Source organism: Lytechinus variegatus, chromosome 16, assembly GCF_018143015.1.
Source record: "Lytechinus variegatus isolate NC3 chromosome 16, Lvar_3.0, whole genome shotgun sequence".
Taxonomy (NCBI): domain Eukaryota; kingdom Metazoa; phylum Echinodermata; class Echinoidea; order Temnopleuroida; family Toxopneustidae; genus Lytechinus; species Lytechinus variegatus.
In genome coordinates, this window is record NC_054755.1 from 14781262 (window position 1) to 14807384 (window position 26123).

General features: G+C 37.4%; 1 protein-coding gene across 1 annotated transcript; it reads right to left on the minus strand.

The window, feature by feature from the left end:
• Positions 1 to 1595: 1595 nt before the first annotated feature.
• On the minus strand, positions 1596 to 20945 carry LOC121429804 (bifunctional D-cysteine desulfhydrase/1-aminocyclopropane-1-carboxylate deaminase, mitochondrial-like). Its single transcript, XM_041627037.1, has 10 exons — positions 20750 to 20945; positions 15712 to 16009; positions 14651 to 14764; positions 13245 to 13403; positions 11313 to 11440; positions 10450 to 10549; positions 9848 to 9948; positions 8008 to 8186; positions 6235 to 6375; positions 1596 to 3676 (listed from the first exon to the last, which is right to left on the minus strand). Exons 2-10 carry the CDS (start codon positions 15811 to 15813, stop codon positions 3546 to 3548), a joined length of 1155 nt encoding a protein of 384 aa, XP_041482971.1. The 5' UTR covers positions 15814 to 16009; positions 20750 to 20945; the 3' UTR covers positions 1596 to 3545.
• Between the last annotated feature and the right edge of the window lie 5178 nt (positions 20946 to 26123).

The following is a 26123-nucleotide window of genomic DNA, read 5'->3' on the forward strand; positions in this document are numbered from 1 at the left end:
TGAGACACAGATAAAGAGTTAGGAGTACATACTGCTATTATAATCCATGAAGGAGATAACTGGTGCGGTAAATTGCCAATTCGTCCATTCACCACCTTCATAATGCCAGTCCATCCATCAACAATTCGTCTAACAATCATTTGGTCCAATTACCATTTGGTCCAATCATCGCATATGACCATTTCGTCTCGTAACAAGTTGGTCTAATATTCCTTTTATTTTCATTCATTTGGCCCAATTAACACGTACCTAGTCTAATTATACCAACATGGTCTAAGGACTAAATAGCTATTGGACTGGTTATTAGACGGAAGGGCATTAGACTAAATGATAGTAGACCATGTTGTGAGTAGACGAACTGATGGTAGACCAAGTGAGAGTTAGACGAGTTGGCAATTGGACGAAATGAAAATAATCATATTTAGAGGATGCTGATCTAGTTCTGGATGTCGCAGCGGTGCACTCCTCCTGCGAACGCTCCTGCTCTTCTTCTTCTCTTCCTTCTCCTTCTCTTGTTGTTGTTCAAGTTCTCCTTATCCATTTCCCCTCCTCCTTCTCCTTCCTCGACTTCTTATTCTCTTCCTCCTTGTCATTAATGCAGCCCCTGCGTATCACCACACCACGTTTCAATGACCAACGCTACAATTATCGTAGTATTTGTCATTTTCTATTTTCAAGGGTTACGTGTCCAACCAGCAAAACACTGAGAAGTACATAAAAATGGGATAAACAAAAAAGTATTAGATGCTACAGTTTTGGTTTTCATGTTGCTGAAATAATTCAATAAATGCCATGAAAGCAAAATAACAAATGAAATAATATATATTGGGATATACATTTTTTAGTAAAGATTCTCATAACCCATAATAAAGTTAATTTCACTTGTATTTACTGTATAATAATACGGTGTTGTATGATGAAAAAATCCAAAACATAAATACTTTTTAAGTTCTGAGCAGATAATAAAATTTATAAGATAAAAATAATTTGTTGAATATTTAATAGAGATGCGAAGTGGATATCCCATAATATCTCCGTATTTTGTAAGACAGTAAAAAAATAAGTCTCTCTAGAAAGTGTACAACAATCTGAATAAAGATTTTTTATAGAAAGCACACACAAAAACAACCCCCCAAAAAATGTTGTTTCACCTAAAATGCCAAACCTCACATGTGAATATCTTCTGCTTTTGTCCTCGCTAGTTTATCATTTTATTACGAAATCAAATTCATTTGTGTAATTTTGTTTTCAATCCTTATCATTTGATCTGATTTTTTTTAAGTTTTACAAGTTTTTTTTCTCATCATTACTTATTGCTTTTGCCCCCCCCCCCCTTCCTTCCTTCTCTCTCTCATAAAAGCACACGCACACACTCTCATCATACACAAGCTACATGAATACCATTCAACTCGATAATACAAATAAATTACAAAGGTCAGATCGATTATGCTTATAACATTATATTTTGTACTTTTTATTGATATTCATTTTTTTATAGTCAGATATTGTTTTGTATTTTACATTTATGCAATCAGTCAAAGCAAACTCAACATACAAATTAAAATACAGCAGCTTGTCAAAATAAAAAATTTTCATCCCTATTTGCAAAATATTTATCTTCATATTTCTATTTTTCCCCTAACACTGCCCTTCCCCAATTTTCATTCTCTCTCTCTCTCTCTCTCTCTCTCACTAACACACACACCCCCTCATCCACACACAAATACATCTCCCCTTCCCAATATTACATCCAAATTTTTATTTCCTATTTTCATTTTTTTGCATTATTTTGGCACAATGATTGACATACAAAAAAAATATTTCGAATACCGTGGATACCTAAAATATTCAAAATCACCTTGCAATCAAACCATTACTGCAAAGTACAAACATTATCCAACATGAGTGACAGTAAATAAATAAGATGGCTGGCCTGAAAATTACAGTCAAACCTGTCTATTAAGACCATCTAAGGACAACAGAAAAAAGGGACCATTGTAGACAGGATGTATAACACATTCCTTTCTATCGAGTGACAATCTTGATGACCATTCATTAAAGAAAAGTTTCACCAGACAAGTAGCAGCAAGAAGACAGGTTTGATTGCAAATGTTTTGTACATGGATTAAAAAAAAATAAATGATCAGGCCATGAATGTAAGCTAATGACAGAAAAAGTGATCACCAAAAAATAATAGGATTTGCAAAGAATGTTTTCCATAATACCAAAAGATAATTAATGTCCAATAGGTGGAGATACCCATAATGCAACAGAGGAATACTTTCATATAATATTGACTGGCTTTGAGTGGGATAATGCAAATATTTCCTGACGAAGTCACATGTGACAAAGAGGAGACACTTCTATCCCTATGGTTAAAAGAGAATCATAGACTTGGTACACTTAGGTCTGCTATAGTCCTTTAGTTGGATTCTCAAAGAATAAGATAGGATACGATCGTCATGAAGAACAAAGATAGAAATTTAAATTGACCACAATGCCCAAGGCTAATTTGGGACTTTCATACATTAAGTAAATTCATACACAATGGCTGGAATTCGAAAAAGGGATCATTCAAAACTTCTTCTTTTTTCACTTTGGCAGCCTTAAGCAGAGGAACTCAACACTTGTATCTCCCAAAATGCACCCCAAGTACACAAACTAACCATTTAAGGTACTGAAGCATCTCGGTCAGGTGATCACTACTTGTAAACTCACACTGCATTTATTTTCAAACCTTGTTCGGCAGACAAAAGTGCACAATGACTTGGCTAACCTTTTGGCACCTATCGAATTGTTTTTTACTTGGGTTTTACATGTAGTAGTTAGCAAGTAGTCTTTCTGCATCAGACACTACACAGCATGAGAACGTTGACAATGGGCTCTCTAAGCAAACTAACATTAATGCAAAAAAACATGCACACAATTGGATTGGACTTGTTTCCATTTGCTCCTCTTACAAGGTGCAAATTCCAAACACTTTTTTCATTCAACCTTGATCAAGTATTCAAGTTGATGAAAAGGTCTCAGATACAGCTTGCAGATTAATCACTAAATTTATAAAATTGATTATATTGATTGTGATTGTATTGATTATTAATCGATTGTCAGCCCCGTGATTAAGCTTTATGTTACGAGACATATCCAAAATTCCTAATCAGGTAATAAAGGCATGGACTCATCTCTCTACCAGTAACATAAAACAAAATTAAAAATAAATAACATTAGCACATCACATTGTCAAAGGGGAATAAGAGGCGAAATGTAAAAATTATCAACTCATTACTTAAAATTGCAAAAAAATGCAAAATTAAATAAAGGGAAACGTAAATACAATATCCCCACTGTGGAAATGAATCACATAGTACATGATAGTGATGTACATATATTCAAATAATAATAGTCTGCTTATACTTAATAGGAATGGTTAAATTCCATGACAACATAAAGCATTTCAGCAATATTAGATAAATGTCCTTTGAAGATACTTCCTCTTGAAAAATATATATTCCTTTTATGTACAGATGAGAAAGAAAAAAATGCAGCTAACATGTAGTCGAGATTTTATCAGGGACTTTGTCTGAGAGCGACATCCAGTCATAGACTTTGTTTTCTTCATGTCCTTTCTTTGTGAGCCGAGAACCAACGGCACCGCTGAACAGATCAAAGACACCGCCTGTGAATTAGGAATAGGAAAGAGAGAGGAAGAATTCATTAAAATCAAATGCATTAATGTTTATCAAAGTTGAAGTTTTCAGTTTTCTAGAATACTACTAATTTGTGTTCTACCATGTCCTAAACATCATTATTAAGCAGCTGTACGGAATGAAAAATAATTTTTTTAAACATCTGTTTTTATTGTAACTATAAAATATGACGTACATGTAAATGCCAATTAAATTCTCAAATTATCAAACACAATCTAAGATCATAATGGCTAAGTCAACTTGATCTATGATCAAATTTAACTACATGTAATTAGCGTGTGCTTCACAACCAACAGCTTGTCTACTCATTCTTTAAGTCCTCTGTCAAATGAACAGTTGTCTTATCATATAAACTAAGTGAAAGTTAAACCAGATTGGTGTAGCCCAACCGACAATTAAACAAAGTGTTAAATGGGCTAAATAAGGGTGCTACTGACAACCCTTTTCACCATTCACTTTTGTACATGTAGTAAATATATGTCTCATGTATTTTTCATCAAAAAGAGGCATGGCCAAATTCCATTTCGGTGACTGGCTTTCATTGTTATTAAATATCCGTTAATCATCAACGTGATCTTTGAATCGCTGACTGTCCCCTTTTAATTGCGCGAAGAAAACAAACTTTTTTCAAAAAAATAATGCTCGTTTAATTTTTAGCGAGAAAATCTAGAAATGAGTATCAAATGATCTCCATGGTATGGTTTTTATACTGAGATGATTTAATGCTATGAATCTGATGAATATTTGTTCTCATAACCAAGTTTGTGGGAGTAACAGGGTCATCGTGGTGTGTCGTCTATATGGGCATAAACCGACCATTATATGTAACCAGCCAGGGTGGCTGGGCGGCCAGCCTTGGCCTTGACATATCCCGGCCCGGCAAGGTTGGTATAATGCAAGACCCTGTTACAGTTTCACATTCTTGCCCTCACACGAAGTTGCGTTGATGGCTAATGGATATTCAATAACAATAAAAGCCAATCAGAGAAAGGGAATTGGCCAAGCCTCTTTTTTAAAAGAAAAATACATGAGAGAGTAATAAATATTCACTACTGTACAAAAGTGAATGGGGAAGAGGGGTCTCAGAATAGGGGTGTCAGGCGTGTCAGAAATCTGGGTGTCAGTAAATGGAAGCACCCACTAAATGACAATAAGATCAAATAATAGGAGACTAACTGGTTTCAGACCGAAATGGGATTACACCATGCTGGATGAGACCAGGCCCTGTCTTACAAACAACGCCCGCATCCATTAAAAATGCATGTTTGTTCAAAATGTTTTCTAGATATGATGTATTCATACATTCATCGTTTTCTAGACAATTTGGTGCGTTCCTTTAACCCTATCTAGGCCGGGGGGGGGGGGCCTTGGAGGCCCCCCTCAACAAATCGCGCAATATTTTCGCAGCGCGAAATTTTTTGACCGCGCCACTCGCTGACTTTTTACTTTCAAGTCTTGCGCAACTTTTGAGACCAACTTTGCGTCCTCCGGGTACGTGGTTCCGAAATTACGCAACATTATGTAAGTGCATGTCAGACCGAAAATTGCTCAAAAACGTGATTTCGTGTACAAAGTCAATGCAAATTGTGTTTTCAACCAAAATTCATAAATGTATGATTATTTTTAGTTTTGCTGCTCTAAATGTATTTATTTTATGCTTTTTATGATCACAGAAGAGTCCCCAACAAATTTCATTGAAAAAACAATGAAAAACAAAAGGTCAAAAAACAAAGAAATACATAAGAAATTGCAAAAAACAATAAAATACATAAGAAAATGATTTGATATCGCAATTTTTTTCATGTACACTTGCTAAGAACACCACAAAGAGTTTCTATACCAAAAATTAGTACATTTGGAGCTTTATTTAGGGAGTTAGAGGAAAAAGTATGATTTCGCATACTAATTACGCATAAATTAGCATAATCACTTAATAGCGACTCGCACGAAAAAAATTACTATACAATCTTGGAGATTATGTCCCAGGCAACGAGCATGCCAATTTTCGGCGCGATTGCGCGGTCGACGGCCGAGATCTTAGGGGGGGGGCCTGGGAGGCCCCCCCGGCCATATGAACTCCCAAAATACCCCGGCCTAGATAGGGTTAACAAAGGAAATTTCGAGAATTTCCTGTAGAAAAAAATATACTGATGGATTTCCATAGATTTTCGACGGATTGGATAAATCGTAACTGTAAGATGGGGCCAAGGGGAGCGTTTCATCACATTTTCCTCCGACAAATTGTCAGGTCTGACAACTTTCCTTGATTATGATTGGCTGAGAGGTACTGTTACCATAGTAATTATCGGATAAAACAGTACTTGTCTGATAAAACGTCTAACAAGTCCTTTCATGAAACGCCCTCCTTGGGCCTTGTTTCATCAAGACTTTCTACTAATATAACATTAAACTACCATGGAAATCTTTATTGTGATTGGCTGCTGAGCCCTGTTACCATGGTAGCTGCCAAATTACAGAGGTGAAGAAGATGAAGTGGGTGTATAATTTAGAGTACCCTTCCACTCACCTGTGTGAATGAATAGAATCTTCTTTCCCTTGAACGTTCCTGGTTTCTCTTTCATTAGCTTGATGAGATGGTAGGTGGCCTTCCCGGAGTACACAGGGTCGACGAGGATACCCGTGTTACTCGCAACCTGCTCGATGCATTCTGCGAACATCAAAGGGACAGTTCAGGAATATGCCCATATTAAATATAACTGACTACGATGAACCCTTCCTTTGCCTTTACATGTTCTTCAAAGACGTAGGTTAGCATTACAAAGATCTCATTGAAAAATATTCTAAACTGTGATGTGTTGTTAATTTTATAGTATACTGGTAATAATTCTCTGATGGAAAATGTGTACATTAAGCCATACATAAAACCTAACCACCAAAAGTGGATAATCTGTAATCCCTATGTTTACATAATTCAGAACCAACAATCCTACCTCTAACCCTATGCCCTCTGAGATATTATGACTTGAGCAGCTATCCCAGGACCATATGTCAATTAGGCCTGGGACTTTCGGGTTTTTTTCTTTTCGGGTACCCGTGGTAATTTTCGGGCGGGTACCCGAAAATCATGTCGCTCGAAATATGACTGGTGGAAAAACCCCATAGGTGACGTCATCCAGCCACTGCGACGCAAGCCAATTTATGAATGAATATATAGTAAGCATGCGCATTGCAAGCCTCAGCCCCACGCAGTATTCCGTCAAAAAAAGTCTGCAATACTGTGTCACCTCGTACCAAAATCGACCTAGAATTCCACTTTCCTTTATTTCATATGAATTATGAAAGGTATTCTCAGAGGATCTGTTTTCCCACCGATACCGCACTGGTAAGCAAATTTTTATTACTTCTTGCTTTTCCGTCAAAATCTTACGAAGTAGCGTCGATATTACATCGTGTTCGTGAATTTCTAGAATCTATCGCTACGTGAACAAAGTCAATTGATTTCCGGGTTTCGGAGCGTCGAATGCGCCAGCCAATCACGATCGTGTTACCATTTTCGGTTTATGATAAACTGAAAATGGTATCAAGAACGTGATTGGCTGGCGCCTCGTTTGCTCCGAAACCCGGAAATCAATTGACTTTGTTCACGTAGCGGTAGATTCTACAAACTCACAAACACGATGCAACATCGACGCTACTTCGTAAGATTTTGACGGAAAAGCAAGAAGTAATAAAATTTGCTTACTTGTGTGGTATCGGTGAGAAAACAGATCCTCTGAGAATACCTTTCATAATCCATATGAAATAAAGGAAAGTGGAATTCTAGGTCGATTTTGGTACGAGGTGACACAGTATTGCAGACTTTTTTTGACGGAATACTGCGTGGGGCTGAGGCTTGCAATGCGCATGCTTACTATATTTTCATTCATAAATTGGCTTGCGTCGCAGTGGCTAGATGACGTCACTGCGCTGCAAAAGAAACATGGCGACGATTGAACGATCTCAGTCACATCGTCATCACTTGAAAAACTAGTATATTTAAGGATATTTCGAGGGTAATTGGTGAGATTCAGAATGAGACTTGTGTACTTTTGTGATGAGTTTACAATCATGTCTTACACTACGCAATACAAATCAAATGTACGTTATACTGGTGAGCAATTTTCGGGTATCGGGTATTGATTTTTCTACCCGGGTACCCGACGCTTCCGGGCGGGACCCGGGTACCCGGGTTTTAGTCCCAGCCCTAATGTCAATATTGTCCATACAGATTTTTTTTTTTAATGGTGCCTATTCCCTCACATTCTGCAGCCCCAAGATAAAACTTGTCATTAATAATTACCTAATTCTTCAGCAGTATTCATGGCATACCCGATGCCCACTACTTCATCACGGATGTGCATGATGTCAACGGCTTTGACCCCAGTGCCGTCCTCGCCCTGCAGACCAAGAGATTTGAGTGTCTTGTCACCGAGATCGTAGAAAAACATCTTGTCCTTGCAGGCAGCAAATCCGTGTATCCTACAAGAATTTTTTTTCGAAAAGATGAGTTTAAAAAATATTATTTTCTGTGTTTTGTGTCTACTAAATTAGATCACACTAAAATGATAACCAGGGCCCATCCCATATCATTGTATTAACTACTAGGGAGATCCTGGTTGTGATTAGCTGATGAGCACTAATTCCATGGCAACTGCTATAATGACAAAGATTACATAACTTCTTACTCTTCAATAAGCCACCAATAATGCAGGGTGCTACATAACTTTTTAGAAGCAATTGCCCTGTCGGGCAAATAAATTTTTAAATAGTTGGAATATACTTGCCCGAAAAAATCCTTGAAAAAAAGTTTTACCTTTTCAAACGAAAATATTGCAGTTTTATAAACCATTGACCTTTTTTCTCTCTTCTGACATAAACTGATATACCTTGTTCTTGCATTGTTTTACAAAGTGATTTTATCTTGCCCACCATGACCAAATTTACATTCATTATCAATTATAATTTTAGTAATTCTACTATGAGGACTTTGCCTGCCCAATTTGGGCATGTACTTTTGGTCTTTACTTCAAAACACTTGCCCGACTAACTTTTACTTGCCCCGGGCAATCGGTCAAGTGCATATGTAGCACCCTGTAACATATTCCATCCCGAATTCTTGGAACAAATAAATGACACATAGACAGACCAAATCATATATAGTTTATTTCATTTTCAATGGAAATGTGTAGAATTTATTTCAAATCAGAACCACTATAGGCAGTCTTGGAGCAAGAATTCCAATAAACTGCTTTTTTCCATCATCTGAGATTATGCCACAGAAATATTCCTCATCATGACAAAGCACACAAAAGCTGTTGGCCCATACCCCCCCCCCCCCAACACGGGTGGTGTAGTCCAGTGGTTAGAGCATTAGACTCATAATCACAAGATTCCCCACTCTACCATTGTCTCCACTTTGATAAAAAGGCCGAAGAATAATATCTGTCATCTGTAAGGTCAGCCAATATGACTGATTAACCTAGATTGAAAATGTCTCTATTGGTAATTGGTTATTATACAATTAATGCACATTTATGAGTGTGTTATGACGATGCAGCACATTCGAGGGTATTTACAATTATGCGAAAGCAAGAGGGGCTTGCGCCGAGTGCTTTTGCATAACATTGTGAATGCCCGAGAGTTGCTCGCATTGTCACTAACATCACGAATCTTAAAATGTGCATTAATTGTTTTATAAAATGGGTCGGCAAAATGAATTTTTCATGGAAATCTTGTTCAAATCCCTCCAACTTGTCAACGATCGCACAGACGAAGAGATCACAAGACTGTCAATTATGACATCACAGGCGTATCTACTATGCGCGTCTAATTAAGTGCATCAAAATCCTAGCCAGCCTCTTTTACTGAACGCGTATCAGTTTTTACGTGCTATTGGAACTATAATGCTGCACAAAAAATGCACGACTGGAAGGTTGCGCATAATTAAAGCATGAACACGTGACTTGAATACGCACTCACCATTGGCTACATTCTTGAACCCGTTTTATAAAATTGGTTATACCAGCTTGGCGTTTACCAGCAAAATGCTCTCCTGCTGAGTTCCTACTTGAGTTGCCATATACAGAAACAGAAAAAAATGAATATAAATTATTCTACTGCTCAGATCAAAAAGAACTTACTTCAGCTTGCTTCCTGTGAGATAGTTTCCAATAGCAAGGCCAGTCACAGAACCGCTGCTCCCTGCTGCTATTACAACATCTGTAAATCGGTCAAGAAGACCCTGAAAACAAAAGCATTATCATTGCTTAAATATCATTCATTTTATCTTTAAATTTGGTTTCAAATAAATTATGAAAGCCAAAGCAACATTTATACTGATAGTTTGGTTTGGGGGTTTGTTTCCACAAGCGATACTTTATCAAGTGGTCATCTGATATATGAATGCCTACCAGTTGAGTTGACGAAATGAACAATCTTTTGTAAGAAATACAGATCCATTTGTATGTAAACCAAGAAGGGCTATTTGCAGGGCTATTTCTGCCAAGGATATACAGGGGGGGGGGCAAACATTGACCCCCTCCCCTTCAGATTTTGATTGCCGTGAAAATCTGCCCGTGGGTATAGCCAGATCTTAACTACAAGACTGTACAGTCACATTTAAAAGAAATTAGCATTTTCCAATATATGCAAATAGTCCTATAAAATTTACTCTAAATTAATGACTGATCACATCATAGATTTTAGCCTATCACTTGGTCAGGATCTACATTGTCATATTTACCTGGCCCATCAATTCACGGAAGCATTCAATGTAGCCCCATACTCCAATCTCATTGGATCCACCAAACGGCAGTCTGTAAGCCTTCTTATTGCTTGTTTGTCTACAAAAAATCAAACAGGGATTAGAATAGACGAGGGTAAGATTAAACTAGGTTTAGATAAGACAGACTGTTGGGTAGAGAATCCTCAAAATTATGCAAAACCACGATAATCCATAAGCTTATATGTACATCCAACAATTTCCATATTATATGACACCTACATAAATCCTTGTCATTTAATAGGTTGCTTGACATTGATCATTCAGCCAATTTTGCAATGACATCATCATTCGTAGAAGATACGATCCAATCATCATGCAATTTTGGATCCAAACGATTTTGTCCATTGACCTATTAAAGCTACACAAACTTTCCCATCCAAACTTGGAAATGTTCAATTAAGGTGTCATATAAAACAAATAATGAGTGATTTTCATTCGTTCAATGGACACTGGGTAGAATACTTCAGCCAGTGAAAGATGAAATGGTCCATTCAACTCAGCTATGCCTCGTTGCCTAGATCATCATCTTTCACCTCATGAAGTATTCTGTCCATTTCACTTAACTCCTGAATATTCTTTATTTGCATAATAGCATTTCAACCAAATATGAGATATCATACACTGTAATGTCATATTAAAGCATGTACATGTAAAGCACAATGGCAAGATTACCTTCCATAGAATGAAATCTTAAGAATATATAAAGCCACGAATGAACAGCAAATGTAAAAAAAATCATAAAACATTTGTAAGATTGCATGTAAGTTTACATGAAAGATAAATGAAAATTCAATGAATGCATGAATAATGACAATCCTTACTGGATATGGTTCTGAAGCTGTTTCATGCGGGGGTATACTTCGGTCTCCAGAGGGCAGTCTAATGGCATGAGGTAGAAATTACAGCCCACCAGACGATCAAGCAAAGCGTTTCCTGTGAACGGCAGATCCTATTGATGTGAAGGCAATGATGTTTACATAAAGATGGAATGAATGTGAATGACGTAATGAATAAAATAATGTATTCAGAGCTGCCAACCTTGTGTAATTCTCCTCCCCCCCCAAAAAAAAATCACAATTGGCCTAAAAAGAAGAGACAAGAGTGTCGCGAAGGCAAGCACATGATACGCCCGCCTATAACAAGGGAAATGGAGTTATTGGTCAAGCAAGATAAGTGGAAGGTGGCAACTTCACCTTCTGACCTCAAAATCAATAGAAATCCTGGGATCTATGCTAGCATCATACACACCAAATTATATGAGCCTACATGTAGGTTACGTTACACTGAAGTTATTGTGTTAACAAGGACTACAGCAGGGTAAGATGAAAACATGTCATTGTGACCTTGACCTTTGACCTCAAAATAAATAGGCTTCCTGGGATCCATGCTAGTATCATACACATCAAATTATATGAGCCTAGGTTCAGTTAAACTGAAGTTATCGTGTTTACAAGGAAAAGTTAACGGATAGACAGACGGACACCGAGCGTGATACCATAACATGTCCCATCTAGGACAGGCATATAAAAAGTACTAGTAATATGATTATCTTGACCACACGTTTGCAGCTCTGTATGCATTGTAAGTGATGCTATGGCATAATGTAATGAAGTAATGTACTCCTTAGTTGTCCAGCGAATATATAACAAAATAAATGGATACAACCGGAACATGAATTGAGTAAAATCAAATGCTGATGGCAATATATGGATCGAACATAATGTACACAACTACATGTGCGGAAAAGTAGGCAAATTTTATGACTGCAGCATATCTGATGAAGACTATGCAATGTACCGGTATTCATGGACATAACAGTCAAATCATGAGTAGCAAAGTGCACCAGGGCCCATTGTCAAAGAGTTACGATTGATCCAATCAATCGCAACTATGGAAAGCCAGCAAAGTCAACATATGAAATGCATGTTTGTTTTAAAAAAATCCTAGATATGAATCCATATCCATAAATTCATTGATTTCTTGACAATTTGGAGTGTTCTCCTTTGATTACAAAGGACATTTTGCAAATTTCCTGTAGAAAAAATTATGACACTGATGGATTTCCATAGAGTTATGATTGATCGGATCAATTGTAACCCTTTGTACAACGGGGCCCAGATCACTGCTGATGTATAATAAATGTAAGATATATATGAACATGTCAAGTGAAGACAATGAAATGGTACAGTATTACTGAAATGGTTCATCTGACATTAAAGAAAACTTTTTTCTTTCACAATGAAGTTTGACCCGTTGTTGGTAAGCTTTTACTTAGGAGGCTGCAAGCTTCATCAGACCTCCGTTTTAGATGGCTAGTTTCAGGCATTATTTTTCATTATTTATTTATCGTTACTATCATTCATATTTTATTATCATTGTCACTTCTAAAATTATTTTTATACCGGTATTTGATTTTATATTTATTTTATTTACATGTATATAGTTTATAATTTTTTTGTGGGGGGTGGACTACTTTTCAGAACTTACTGCCAAAATCTGCAATATTGGCTAAGCTTTAAGATGGAAATGAATAGGGATTTTCCGCGGCTCCTTTTTGAGTTTCCAAGACTCTATTAAGTATTGGGGGGCAAAATCGCCCTAAGCCCCAGTGTAATAGATGGCAGAGATGCTGAAGAAATATACAAAGCGGAAGCTTACCAAAAACAGGTAAATTTCATGGTTGTGAGAACAGAATTATTTTCTACAGAACTGCATATTTAGTGATTGCATCAAAATACAGAGCAAACTCTTACCGTCTTTTCAGACCAAAGGAAAAGATGGCTGTCCAGTCCCATTTGACGGGCAGCAATGGCTCCGGCTCGGCAAGAATTTGAAAAGATGCCACCACACGTCATGATGGAATCACAGCCTTGGTCAACGCAGTCAGCCATTAAAAACTCCAACTTCCTAACCTACAATTGTAAGTGGTCAATGAATGAAAGAAATAATTAGCTTTTAATGTTGAAGCCAACAACATGTAGTCGCAGCAAACGATGAATGTTTATTGTATCATCATATATCTTGTTCATTTCAAACTATCTATGCCAAATCAGGAGATCTAAGCTGAAAATAATCACTTTAACACTGTAAGTCACTAATTAGCTAATAAAGAAGCTAAAATAATTTCTTGCATTTAGTTGCAGTTTTGCCATTAAATTGACTTGAATAAAACCTTCTCATTACAACATAAAAACATTGGTAAGGACAAGAGCTTTAATAGCCAGTCCTATGCTTTTTCTGTTCTCCTCAAACTGCATAAAATGAGAGGGAAAAAGAAGGAAAGAACCCAACCTATGGTTATGCAACCAAGGATTCATATGCAAATATTTGACTCTCAACGCAACAGAAAATTGTTCATTCATTGAATTCATCTCGTCTTGATTTGGCAATGCACCTTTATTTAATCTACATTTTATCCAAGTCCAAAATTAATAATCGTTTTGCAAAAACTTAAGAATTCTGCTGCTCGTAGAGTGACCCTTCGTTACAAATTCACCCACATCATTCCTGTTCTTAAATCTTTCCATTGGTTGCCCATGAGTGAATGTGTCAAATTAAAAATCCTTTAGTATATCACTCAGTTCATGGCTCTGCTCCATAGTACAACACTGCTCTCATTAACACCTACACACCATCTAGGCTTCTATGCTCCAGTTACTCTGGTCTTCTCTTCTTACAATTCCAAAATATAAAACGAATTGGGGGAAAAGGCCATTCATCCATGCAGGGCCCTCACATGACTATGGAATTCCCTCCCATGAGAGATCCGAGATAGCAAGAGTGTTGAAACATTTAAGATATATTAAGCTAAAAGCTTACCTCTTAAACCCATTTTTATTAATGATTTTCTATTACTTGTAATTTTGTTAGCCCCCCCCCTTTATTTTTGCGCCTTGATGCTCATCTCTTACGAGACAATACGAGATTGAAATGGCGCCAAACAAATTGCATATATTGTTATCATTTACAATTCAGATTTGCTACATTTGTTTTATAAGCATGCAAATAGCAAAAAGGAATGGGTGCGATGGTATCAGATTTTCAATTCATGAGGTGAAAGATGCTATATTGATTGCTTTTTTTTCTAGATTCAAATCCACTTGCTGATGGTGCTAAGGTGGGACTTGACCTTTAATAAAAGATCCCTGATTATATTTACCTTATTTCCTGAGAGCACACTGCCTGTCATATCATCGCGTTTGATGTGGACCTGAAAATCCTCAGGGATTCCCGGAAGACGCCATCGCTGAATAGGTGTTCCGAGACATCCCAACTATAAAATAAGGAAACAAGAAATGGACCTTTCTATATATTATCAGAAAAAGGATTTGTATCTATCGGTAAAATGATGACATGCCAGACAATATCAAAATGAAGAAATATAGTGATTAAACAAATAACTGGACACCATCTCAGGAGATAAATCAAGGAAAGAGAACACTATGAGACTTGACTGGTGGAAATAGTGCTTAGCTAAGCTGTACTCAAGTCAAAACATTCTCAATTTTCAATGCCAATCGGCACATGAAATTCAAATATCACATGACCAATGGGCGCATTAGTCGCATACCACAAAATCAAAATTTATGAAATCCACAACTGTTTTAAACTTGATCGATTTCACCAAATTGTCACCAATATGTTTCTCTAGTTTGTATGCTTTTAGAAAACCAACGTAATGACAGGGTAAATTTCCCCTTAGTGATGGTAAACTTTCTCCTTGTTTTTTTTTCATTAAAAAGGATTCCATTTAAAAAAAAAACTTAGTACTCCATGGTGAAGTTAGTACTACTCATAGAAAATATGGCACTGTTGACAGTCTTACATGCATGCCCATTCGTCCAATTACATGTATCAACTTGTCTACTATTATTTTGTGTACCATCAGTTCGTCCACTATTCACATGGTCTAATTGCCAAGTTTCGTCCACTCACCATTTTGTAATATGACCAGATGGTCCAAAATTCATTTAGGCCATATATCATTTGGTCTAATCGGATTAGGTGTTTATCGGGTGAAATGAATGAAAAGCAATTGGGTATTAGACCAACTGGTTGTAATGGTCATAGACGAATTGGTGATTGTACAAAGTGATTAATAAACCAAATGGTTATTGGACCAAATGATTATTAGAACAAATGGTTGTTAGACAAAATGTTGACTATGATGAGTGGACGAGTTGGCAATAAACGAATTAGCAATTAACCCTACTTACTAACCTGAACTCGATACTTTGGAATGACTGCCAGTCGGGATGTCCACTCGGGAGCTTCATACGGCAAGAGAGGATAGTCGCTGTTTGGCTCCAGAATATGACCCATGGCGATAGAATGTCAAGTGATGAGAGTAATGCTCAGAGTATTTCTTGGCAGAATAAATTCAAGATCTTTACCAAATGGTCGATGGGTGTCAATGGGCAACTTTTGATAATTGTAAAAAAAAATGCAAAATGGCAGAAGAGTGGTTCTGAGGTAGAATTTATTGATGGTTGATTGGAGAGGTGCTGTCAAATAACTCCTGCAATGAAAGAAAGGAAGAAATGAGTACCAGGCTTGTACATGTATGTTGGTGAAATCATACTACAAGTAAGTTCTCTATAATTTAAAGAATGAAGTTGCAGGATACAAAATTAAAACTTTAGATGGAATGAAAAATAAATAAAGTACGACAATACACCAGATGGTAGACTGTACTGTTTCCAGAAGAAGAAAAAATAAGTATCATCTCTGTTCTCTTCCAATTATCTCGAGAACTTTGCCGCCTCCTCCTTTTTTTCTTCTCCTAATTCTTCTGCAATATCTTCTTTTAAGAATCTTCAAAGGGCTCTGCAGCCTTTCTTGAAGATACTAGAAATTTTCTTTTTTGTAAATGGCAGCAATTTTTAAAATTCCAGTTCAGTAAATGGCACCAATTTTAAAAATTACCCATCCCAATATTGCAATATCAACAAGACCATGCATTTTCTTTCCTAACTTAGTCGTTTACTGCATGAAATCTACATTCTTGTACCTATCAAATTCTCCCTTCTCTGTTCCAAATGGTGCAACTATTATTAATTTCATCAATTTTATTTGTATAATTGTGTAAATTTAATGTGAAATAAGTGTGCCCCTTCCCCTCATTCCGAAAAGCTGGCTACAATGGCTGAGGATGGCTTTTTTGCCCCGCCCCAACCAAAATGGGATCTGAGGTCTTAATCACCCCTCACTCACTCACCCCCCCCCCCCCTGCAGAGCGATCCTTTTTTAGGTTTATAAGTGTTAAGCATTTAATCATGAAGGTTCATATAGCGGACATTTTGAAAAAACAATTTTAAATTAAAATGCATCAACATGCCCTTTATTAGCAATATTTGATTGATTACTTCTATGATAATTCTGCCCTTATACTTTTTTTTGTTAATAGTAGTTTTATCTTTGAATGCATTTATGTTTTACTTGTTTGGGGGTGAGAGCGTGGGGGGAGCAGGGGGTACTTGCACCCCTCCCCCCCAAAAAAAACATTCCCCTGCCCCTAGGAACGAAATGCTATTTTTTCAAAATGGAAAATTCCCTTGGTTTTTTTTTTCAAAATGAAATGTGCCATTTCTTGTATAATGAAATACCCTTTTTAAAGTATACATGTACATTTTAGATTAAAAAACACATTTTTGGGGGGAAGGGGGGGGGACTTGTTATCATTTATTTTTAGCAAGGTAAAAGTAAGAAGGCTTTGCTCTTCTTTGCTAGGCTGCCCTTCCTTTTGCCTCCCCCATCCTCATGACAATTGAACAGCAACAGTGTTTCCCCCCTCCACCACACTTACCCTTCTAGGTTTCCTGGCTTTGCCTCCGATTATTTCATTTCTCGGATTAGCACTCGACCAAAGAAGTGGTGGGGGTGTGCCACGGGCGAGACAAAAAAACGGAGGCTTTGGAGCAGGCTTAATGTAAAAAGGAGGGTCCTCGGAACCGGCTTCGGAACTACAAGTGTTTGTGAAAAGGGGGGTCCTTGGAACGGATCGCCAACGTGTGAGTGCGTATGCATCCTTTGCAGCTAGCCCCGCGGCACTGCCGCCGGGTGCGCTCGTGCAGATGCGATGGTCAGACAGCGCTCTGCGGCCACTTTTCACCAAAATTGCAGCTCATTTGTAGCAGATCAATGCGACCGGAATGGCGTAACGAAAAATATGCGAAGCTTTGGAGTGGATTTCTTTCTTCTATTTTCTTAATGATGATGAGAAGAAAATGCTATGCTTTGGAGTGGCTCTCTTTGTTCTTTTTCTCAATAGGACAATAATATTATGCCTTGGAACGGAAATTTTAGTGCAAAAATGGGGGTCCCCTCCGCGGCACATACCCACTATACATGTATACTGAGTGCCCCCCCCCCCCCCCGGGAAATAGCATTGGAATTAAGGTCGTCTAAATGCTGATTCTGTGATATTGTGATTCATGTTTGTGTTTTGAATCATGATTCTGGCTTGAAGTCGCATAAACGCAGCCTTTGTGAAGATTACAAGAAAAGATACAAGAGTTTTCAGAATACGGATTTTATTTTAACTCTAAAGATATAAGCATATTTCTCTTAAGACAATTTCAAGAATATCTTCACCCATCCGGTGCGTGTCTGGAATCATGATTTGTCACACACAAAAATAATTGTTTTTCGCGGAGGGGCATGCGGCAAGCGTGATGCGAAGAAAAAAGGTTTGGAAATAATAATATAAAGTAATTTTACCATAGATTCTAGACCTCTATTCATAATTTTCATAATAGGCCCCTCCATATTTGTATTTTGGAAACTATAACAAGTTAGACATTGTGCAATTTTTCTTGGTTAGGCCTATAGTTTTTAAAGCAATAAAATAAAGGGGTCTGGCAATACTACATGTTAGCTCGGCCTTAGTTAGGCCCTTATTTCCATTGGTGGCAAGCAAGCTAGATCTAGAGTTCTAGATCTTTCATCACATCCACAGAGTCCACCACAATAGACCTTATCGCAAATAGCGTTTGTCGCGTGAGGGCGTCTGTCATCGCAGAGGATCACGGGATGCGAAAGGGGGCAAACTCGGAATCGGCTTTCGGGAAGCCATACAACGCCATATGTTTTGTGTAGTGTCACTCAAAATCCAGGGGTTTTTTAAAGTCTGATTTCTTCGTATTTAAATTATTTTGGATATTTGAATGTGGATTTATAGAACATGTAGAACAATCTTTGTATCATGATTGCCCAGTGAAAGTATGAACTCAATATTTTCGAAGTTTTCTGGGGCTAAACTTGAGAAGATTTTGTGGGAATAGTGAGACGGTGATTGCGAGTCAATGCTGATCGACTTTACAAAAGAGCACGTCGGCGATCCGAATCAGATATTTTTCCATCAAAGAATATTCATGAGAATCATAATGTAGACCATATTATCTCCATATAAATTTTAAGTTAGTTTTTGCTATTTTGGGGGGAAATATAGCATGTATAGTCCTTTTTTGCAACCCAGGCTATTTTGAGTTTGATCATACATTTTTACCAAACGTTGCCAACCGATATTTTTACCCATGTACAGAAGTGTTAACCATGTTAACCTCAGATTCTAAACATTCTAACTAGCAGTTTGGTGCATTTATTTTGTATAGTTGCCTTTTCCTTCGGTGCTTGGGACCCTATACATCCCCACGCCAGGCGTTAGGGGGTAATAGTATTTATAAGATGGCTAAATAATTTGCAGCTTGCTGATTGGTCAAAGCGTACCACGTGATCATTCGCGAAAAGTGTCTATCCCTGCACGCCCGTGCGAATTTCGCGCACCCAAATTGTCTAACCCACGGTAAGTGCAATTTCAAAATTTTTGATATTTGATTTAGATCTATTTCATTATTTCTTTCTCATTTAAGGTGCTTAAAATTGCGTTCGAAATTACTTAGCCATCTTATAAAAGGAATAACGCATTTACCCGTCGTTTTTCAGCGATATGCAGTGCACTCGAGGTTTCTTCTTCGCATGCACACTCCACACTCGCCTTCGGCTTGTGTGGAGTGCGCATGCTCAGAAGAAACCTCTCGTGCACTGCATACTTGCTAAACAACTCCTATAACCTAGACCAAAAGCTTCAGTCTCTGTATTTTGGTTGTTCCGCTGAACTACGTTGGCTCACTCACCAATATATAGACTGAAGAGGTTGGGGGTCCGTGGCTACAGACAACGTATAGTGAACTAGCGTTTTATAGATCGCGATTTAAAACTGTTTTTTGAGCGAAATTTACAGTTTAATTATCAGGGAAATATAAATAACTTAAGTAATTGCATACCTTGGACCGGAGTTATTAAAAAAAATCCACTGGATGATTGAGAAATCTGTCATCTAAGACATTTTCTCCCGACCTTAACGGTTTTTCCTGCAAGTTGCCATCTTGAATGACGTCATTACCGTTAATGTCTCGATATATCGCGATTATAACTATTATCGTTTGTCTTTGTGAGTGTATCGTATCGTATTATTGCCTTGTAGGTGTGCTGGTGGAATGCAATATCGATATCACATTCGTATATTGTTGACGCCCTCCCTGTTCGTTTGTAAATATTTCAGTTTGGCTGCCTTAATTTGGATCGATGAGCTGTGCTTTTCCGAACTTTTCCTACATGTATAAACATCGGTAAAGTATAATTTTCATGCATTTTCATCTAGGATCGTTTAAAGTATTTTAAAATTGAATAATTAAATATTTCTTATTTGTAGTTTACATATCCTTAGATTGTAACCTCGATGTGTTAACCCCAAACTTTGGACTCTGGTCGGACAAAAGTGCTGGTGATAACAAATGGGAGCCCACACGGACACTTTACCGTTGGTGAATGGGGATAACAGTAAAATGTCAGAAATTGTTGAATAAATCCCCAGAAACGACGGTTATTCCTGTCTATAGTATACCCAGTTGTTGTGTGTCCGGACAGGTTGTGTGTCCGGACGATCAATTTTAGAAAGTCATTTGAAAAAAAATACAAGCAAAGTTTCATAAATTTTTAGCACAAAATGTTAAAAAATATTATAGAGAACAAAATAGAAGATGATTGCAACTATTGAATTCATATTTTTAGTGTAATCCAAAGACAAAAAAAGAAGGCTTTAAAAATATAGAGTGTCCGGACACCGACCCCCCATCCTACTATGATTTTTAATTTTACTCCCAAAGCCAGGCAATGGCCAAACGCCTCCAGGGCCCAGGCTAGGCCTACCCAAATTAATAACTTTCACTGTTCAGCTCAGTCGATCTTTAATTCTCACCTGAGAAATACAGCATTTTCCTCTTTCGTCTCGATCTTGGCATTCGTCAGATCTACTCAACGTTACTATATAGTAGTAATTTGAATTGCAAAGAGCTCAGGAACGAGGAAATTGAAGAGAAGTACCGGTACGGCTGCTGCGCTGATGAACGGCGTGCGAGTGAAGTTTCGTTTGTAAACAAAAAGAGTTGTTTTGATTCACGAGGCGAGGCTAGCCTGGCGAACGCACGCTTTTACACACATATAGCTCCGAGCTCCAGAGACAGCGTGAGAAAACTGGTTTGACTGGTGTGCTATCCAGCGGGAACCGGTTCCCGTATTGCTGATGACTCGAGGCAAAGGCGGGATTTTCTTTCTCTCTCTTCTTCTTCCGTCAATCCGGATGGGGGAGGCTATTATGCTTCAATGATCACATTGACCATGTGGTTTCTTAAAATTATTATTCAAGGCCGTGTAAACACATTTGTTCCATTTTAGAAGAGTTGGACATGCACTGAAGTAATAATCCGGGGTATACATGTTATACGGTTTCTCAAAACAATTCGAACTCTCATCATTTAATTTTGATCAATTAAAATGTCATTAACCCGGGTCATTAAGTAATTTAAGAGACCATACCAATAACCCATATGATAAATAATGATGGGATGGTGTGAAGTCCATAGAATACTGAATCATCAACTTTAATAAGCCCCGATGTCCGGTTGAGTACTAGTATTTGAACTTGATAACCATTCAGTTTGGCATGCTGCCAGTATTTACAGCAACAGAGTAGATACTTAGTCTCAATTCTTCTACCTCTACATAATGGATGTGACACGAACCTCAAACTCCCCAATCCAAGTTCATGATTTCATTTAGTAAAAAGAAATATTTATTGCAAAAATACTTAATGAAACACCTATACAAAATCGCACATTCCGGGTCACCGGATTATTTCCTCGAGCTCAGTGAAGAAGTGGCTTAAAAAAGGTTTTGTTAATGAGACTAGATATCCAGGCTCGTACGTCGAGAGTTGCGTGGGAGGTGTGTTTGGGGGTGTGTCGGAGGCACGGCTCTACGTCATCAGCAGGTCAGCACGATGGCTGGCAGGCACAGTCGGAGAGGATTTACTATAATGTGTCGTGACTGTTGTGCTTCGTTTTGTCATGGTTTGGCTCCTAGTAGGTCCATGGTCACATGCACCTGTATACATGCCTAAATAATGCAGAAAGCGACTGTTGCTTGCATTTTAACCCAACTTTCATGAATAATCGAATTTAAACAAGCAGGATAATCATGAACTATAGATTCGACTAAGTTCAACACACGCACGCACAAACAAAATCATATAGTCACAAATTCATGGGCGGAAATCTGTCCCCAAAGGTGGGGGACCAGGGGCTGGAAACTTTGACAAGCAAAAAAAAATAGAAAAAAACCCAAAGGTTATCACCCAAGCTTAAAGGTCAATTTAAAAGAAATTTTTTGACAAAGAAAAAAAAAGGTTATCGCCTTTTTATATGTAGAGGTGCCGTTGCCGAGTGGTCTAAAGCGCCTGGCTATACACATAAAAAGTCCGGGATTCGATCCCCGGCCGCGGCACCTATGCCCGTGAGCAAGGCATTTAATCTACAATGATCCTGCTTTCGAATAAATAGAAATGCTATATGCATTATTGGAAACTAGTTGTGCACTTGTTAAATTAAAAAAAAACAAAAAAAAGTAATCATCCCAAATTTAATAATACAAGATCATTTTAACATAAAGAAGAGTTGACAAGGAAAAAAGACAAAAAAAAGGTTTTCACCCAAAATGTTAGGTCATTTAGTCCAGTATTATTTCGATTGTGAATGATGCATTTTTCTTCATCAGAAAAGACCAAAAATAGTAGGGGGGCATTTGATATTGAGTCCCCCTACTATTTTTATAGGGGAACGCGTCCCCCTGTCCCCCCCTGGGATTTCCGCCAACAATCCTATTCTTGTAAGTTTTTAATGTCCATTCCAATCAAATCTTATTCTATTTGAAGAATAAATTATTTAGTTCGAAATGTGTTTAGACCTATACCTGCATATTTTATGCATACGATTATTCTTCCCTTATGAATGGAAGCTGGTCTTATTCATTTCTTTTTTAATTAATGGTTAATGGTAAATACTTTGATTCCGGAAAATATTCTGTTTCACGCAATACGAGAGATCGAGAAAAAAAATCAAACCGTGATGCCTACTCTTTTTTACAGTGAATAATTCACTTATAGGACATGACGTAAGAGGAAGGGCATTTCAAGGGATGCTCCAGGCTGAAAATAATATGATTTGAACAGATTAAGAAAATTCGAACAAAACACTGAAGTTTGTTTTTTTGATCGGACAAGAAATAACAAAGTATTCATGGCATTTCATTTAAAGATTGCTTTACTCCGGTGAAACAGTTCTAGGCATGTCTTCATGAATAATGAATGAGCAAACTGATGCTGTCATATCCCCACTTGTTTGTATTTTATCATATGACATTAGATTTATTCAATACAAACATATTGGAATAACAACTGATTAAGTGCATTAGATATTCATTGCTTCAACTTATTTCATTATAAAGGAGACATGATGATTCACACCTATAAAAAAAAAAAATGAAACGATCATTCCGTGTAATAATCGACATGCCTTTAATAATCGACATCAAGCATCAAGTAGTGCTATTCACGACGTATTCGTTCAAAATTTATGCCTATAACGTGTGGAGTTCCACAGGGAAGTATTTTAGGCCCAATCCTATTTTCAACTTATATCAATGACATGTTTATTTGTATAAAAGCTGAATGTAAATTATTATTGTATGCAGATGATAGCGTACTACTTTGTTCAAATTCCAACCCAAAATTTGTTGAGGAAAAACTTAGCGAACAGCTGTCATGTGTCGATTGGATGACTGATAATAGATTATCGTTACACTTAGGCAAAACCGAAAGCATTCTGTTTTGTTCTAAAAGTAATCATAAAACTTCATTTGAATTTGAAGTATCATACAATAATAAGATAATTCAGAGGAAAGAATTTGTAAAGTATTGGCATTGAGTTGACTAGCTCACTTTCATTTTCATCCTTAGTAGAATCAATCGTTTAAAAAAAGGCGAATGCTCGTTTGAAATTTCTGTACAGGTATCAAAGTTGTATGAATCAAAAAGCAAAGCGTATTCTCCGTTTTGCTCTTATTCAGAGTTTATTTGACAATTCTAACCCTGCTTGGTATAGTGGCATAAGCGAATTCGATAAAAAGAAGTTTTTTTTTTCTTTTTTTTCCAAAAAAGAAGTTGAAAATTATACAGAATAAAATGGTTAGATTCCTTAACTGTTCTGGTCCCAGAACCCATGTTGGCTGCACCGAACTCTCTGGAGCAGGTTTTCTTGAAGTCAGCAAATGATCAAAACAGCTTATTTTGCACCACGTGCATAAAATCTATCACAATAGATCGAATCAGTGGATCAAATTTTAATCTAGTTACCGAAATACACAAGAAACAGCCATTTCAACTTTTGCTTACCAGAAAGGGTATTACAATGCTATAAAACCTTGGTATTCCCTTCCCATGCAATGATATAAAGGAAATAAGAAACTTTTTGCATTTTAAGAGAAAATTGAATGCTTTCATGCACTTGAGAGTAAAAAAGAAGATGCAAATGATATGTTGTACGGTTGATTATACTGACCTAGTTCTTTTCTCTTCTCTACCAGGTATTATTATGTATTTTACATAGTTTGACTGAAGCTTCGATATGTCCTTTCTTCTATTCTTTCTATTTCTTTTATCTCTTCCTTCTATTCTCCTCTTCGTGTTATTATATCGTTGTCGCCGTTTTTGCTGTTATTTTGAAGAAACATATCATGGAATACGGAGGGAATCATGTCGTTTTTATAGTTGTACATAAACTGTCCTAGTTGAAATAAATACAAGTCTTGGATTTTAAACAAATTATATTCGAGGAATAGCGGGTCAGTGTGAGAACGGGGATGTGAAAATGAAATAATACGAAGAGCTTTATTTTGTAGTAGTAATATTCTGTTTTTGTGTGAAGAATGTGTCCCCTTTTTAATGAAAAAAGTTGCAGCCATGAATATCCCATGCACTAAATCAGTTTTCAATCATTTTTTTCTTTGAGCTTTTGGTAGAAAAAATCTGAATAAACGTAATTTCATACACAGAACAAGTGGGGATATGACATCATCACCAAAGGGGAGTGAATATTCATGAAGACATGCCTAGAACTGTTTCGCCGGAATATTGCAAATATTTTATTATCAAAATGTGAAGTATTATGCTAACACCATTTTTTGGTTTTAATTATGTATTATGTATTAAGCTTCGAACGAAGCTACATGGACGCCGTTGTGTAAACACGCTCTTTTCTGACAGCTCCGGGCTGGTGCAAATTACTACAGAATTATTACAATCAAACTGTACATTTCTCGGATTTACTTATCATATATACATTCAGTTATCAAGTCTTGGAAACAATTTATCAGTTTCATCGGGTTTTGACGAATTTTTGACTGCATTTCTTCAAATAAAGTTCTGTCATGGAACTTGAATTTCAGCAGCTCAAGCATGCCGTATGATACACGAGCGAAGCAACCGCTGAATCAACACGCACCAGCCCCGCCCACTGCCCCGCCCGACCAGACCACCCTCAGTGAACTGAAAGCGGAAGTCATGAAATTGTCTGATGTTCTTTGCAAGAAGATTGACTCAATTCACTGTAAAATTTCTGATATCGAAACATCATTGAAAGATACCAGCGACAGGGCCTTGAATATTGAACAATATGTAATCCCTCAACTACGCAACGAGCATAAAGCTGAGGTGGCAGCATTGGAAAAGAAGATTTTGATGATGGAAATTTATCAACGTAAAGGTAACCTGTTATTCTATGGAGTTGAGCAAGCAAGAGAGGAAAATGTGTACGAGAAGCTTGTAAATGTCTTCATCGATTTGGGCCTACCAAGGGAAGAAGCTGCGGGGATTATGATCATCAACGCTCATCGACTTCCACGTAAAACGCGAAACATCGATGGATCACCAGCACGCGATCAAGGACCGGATCCCATTATCGCTAAGTTTGCAATCATGAGGGATCGCCAGCACATTCTCGACGCTTACCTAGCACGCAACAAAAACGTAACCGACAGCGACGATCAAGCGACTAGCCAGGGTGCTCCCCGCGGAACGCGAAGCAGAATCTCAGTGAGAACTGATCTCCCGCCGTGCATGAAATTCCGTCGTGGAAAGCTAGCAAGCGTTGCATATCGCCTACGCAAGGAAAATAATATGTCTACGAAGATACTTGTACAAGGCACTGAAGTCATTCTCAAGTTCAAGGGAAAAAACGAGA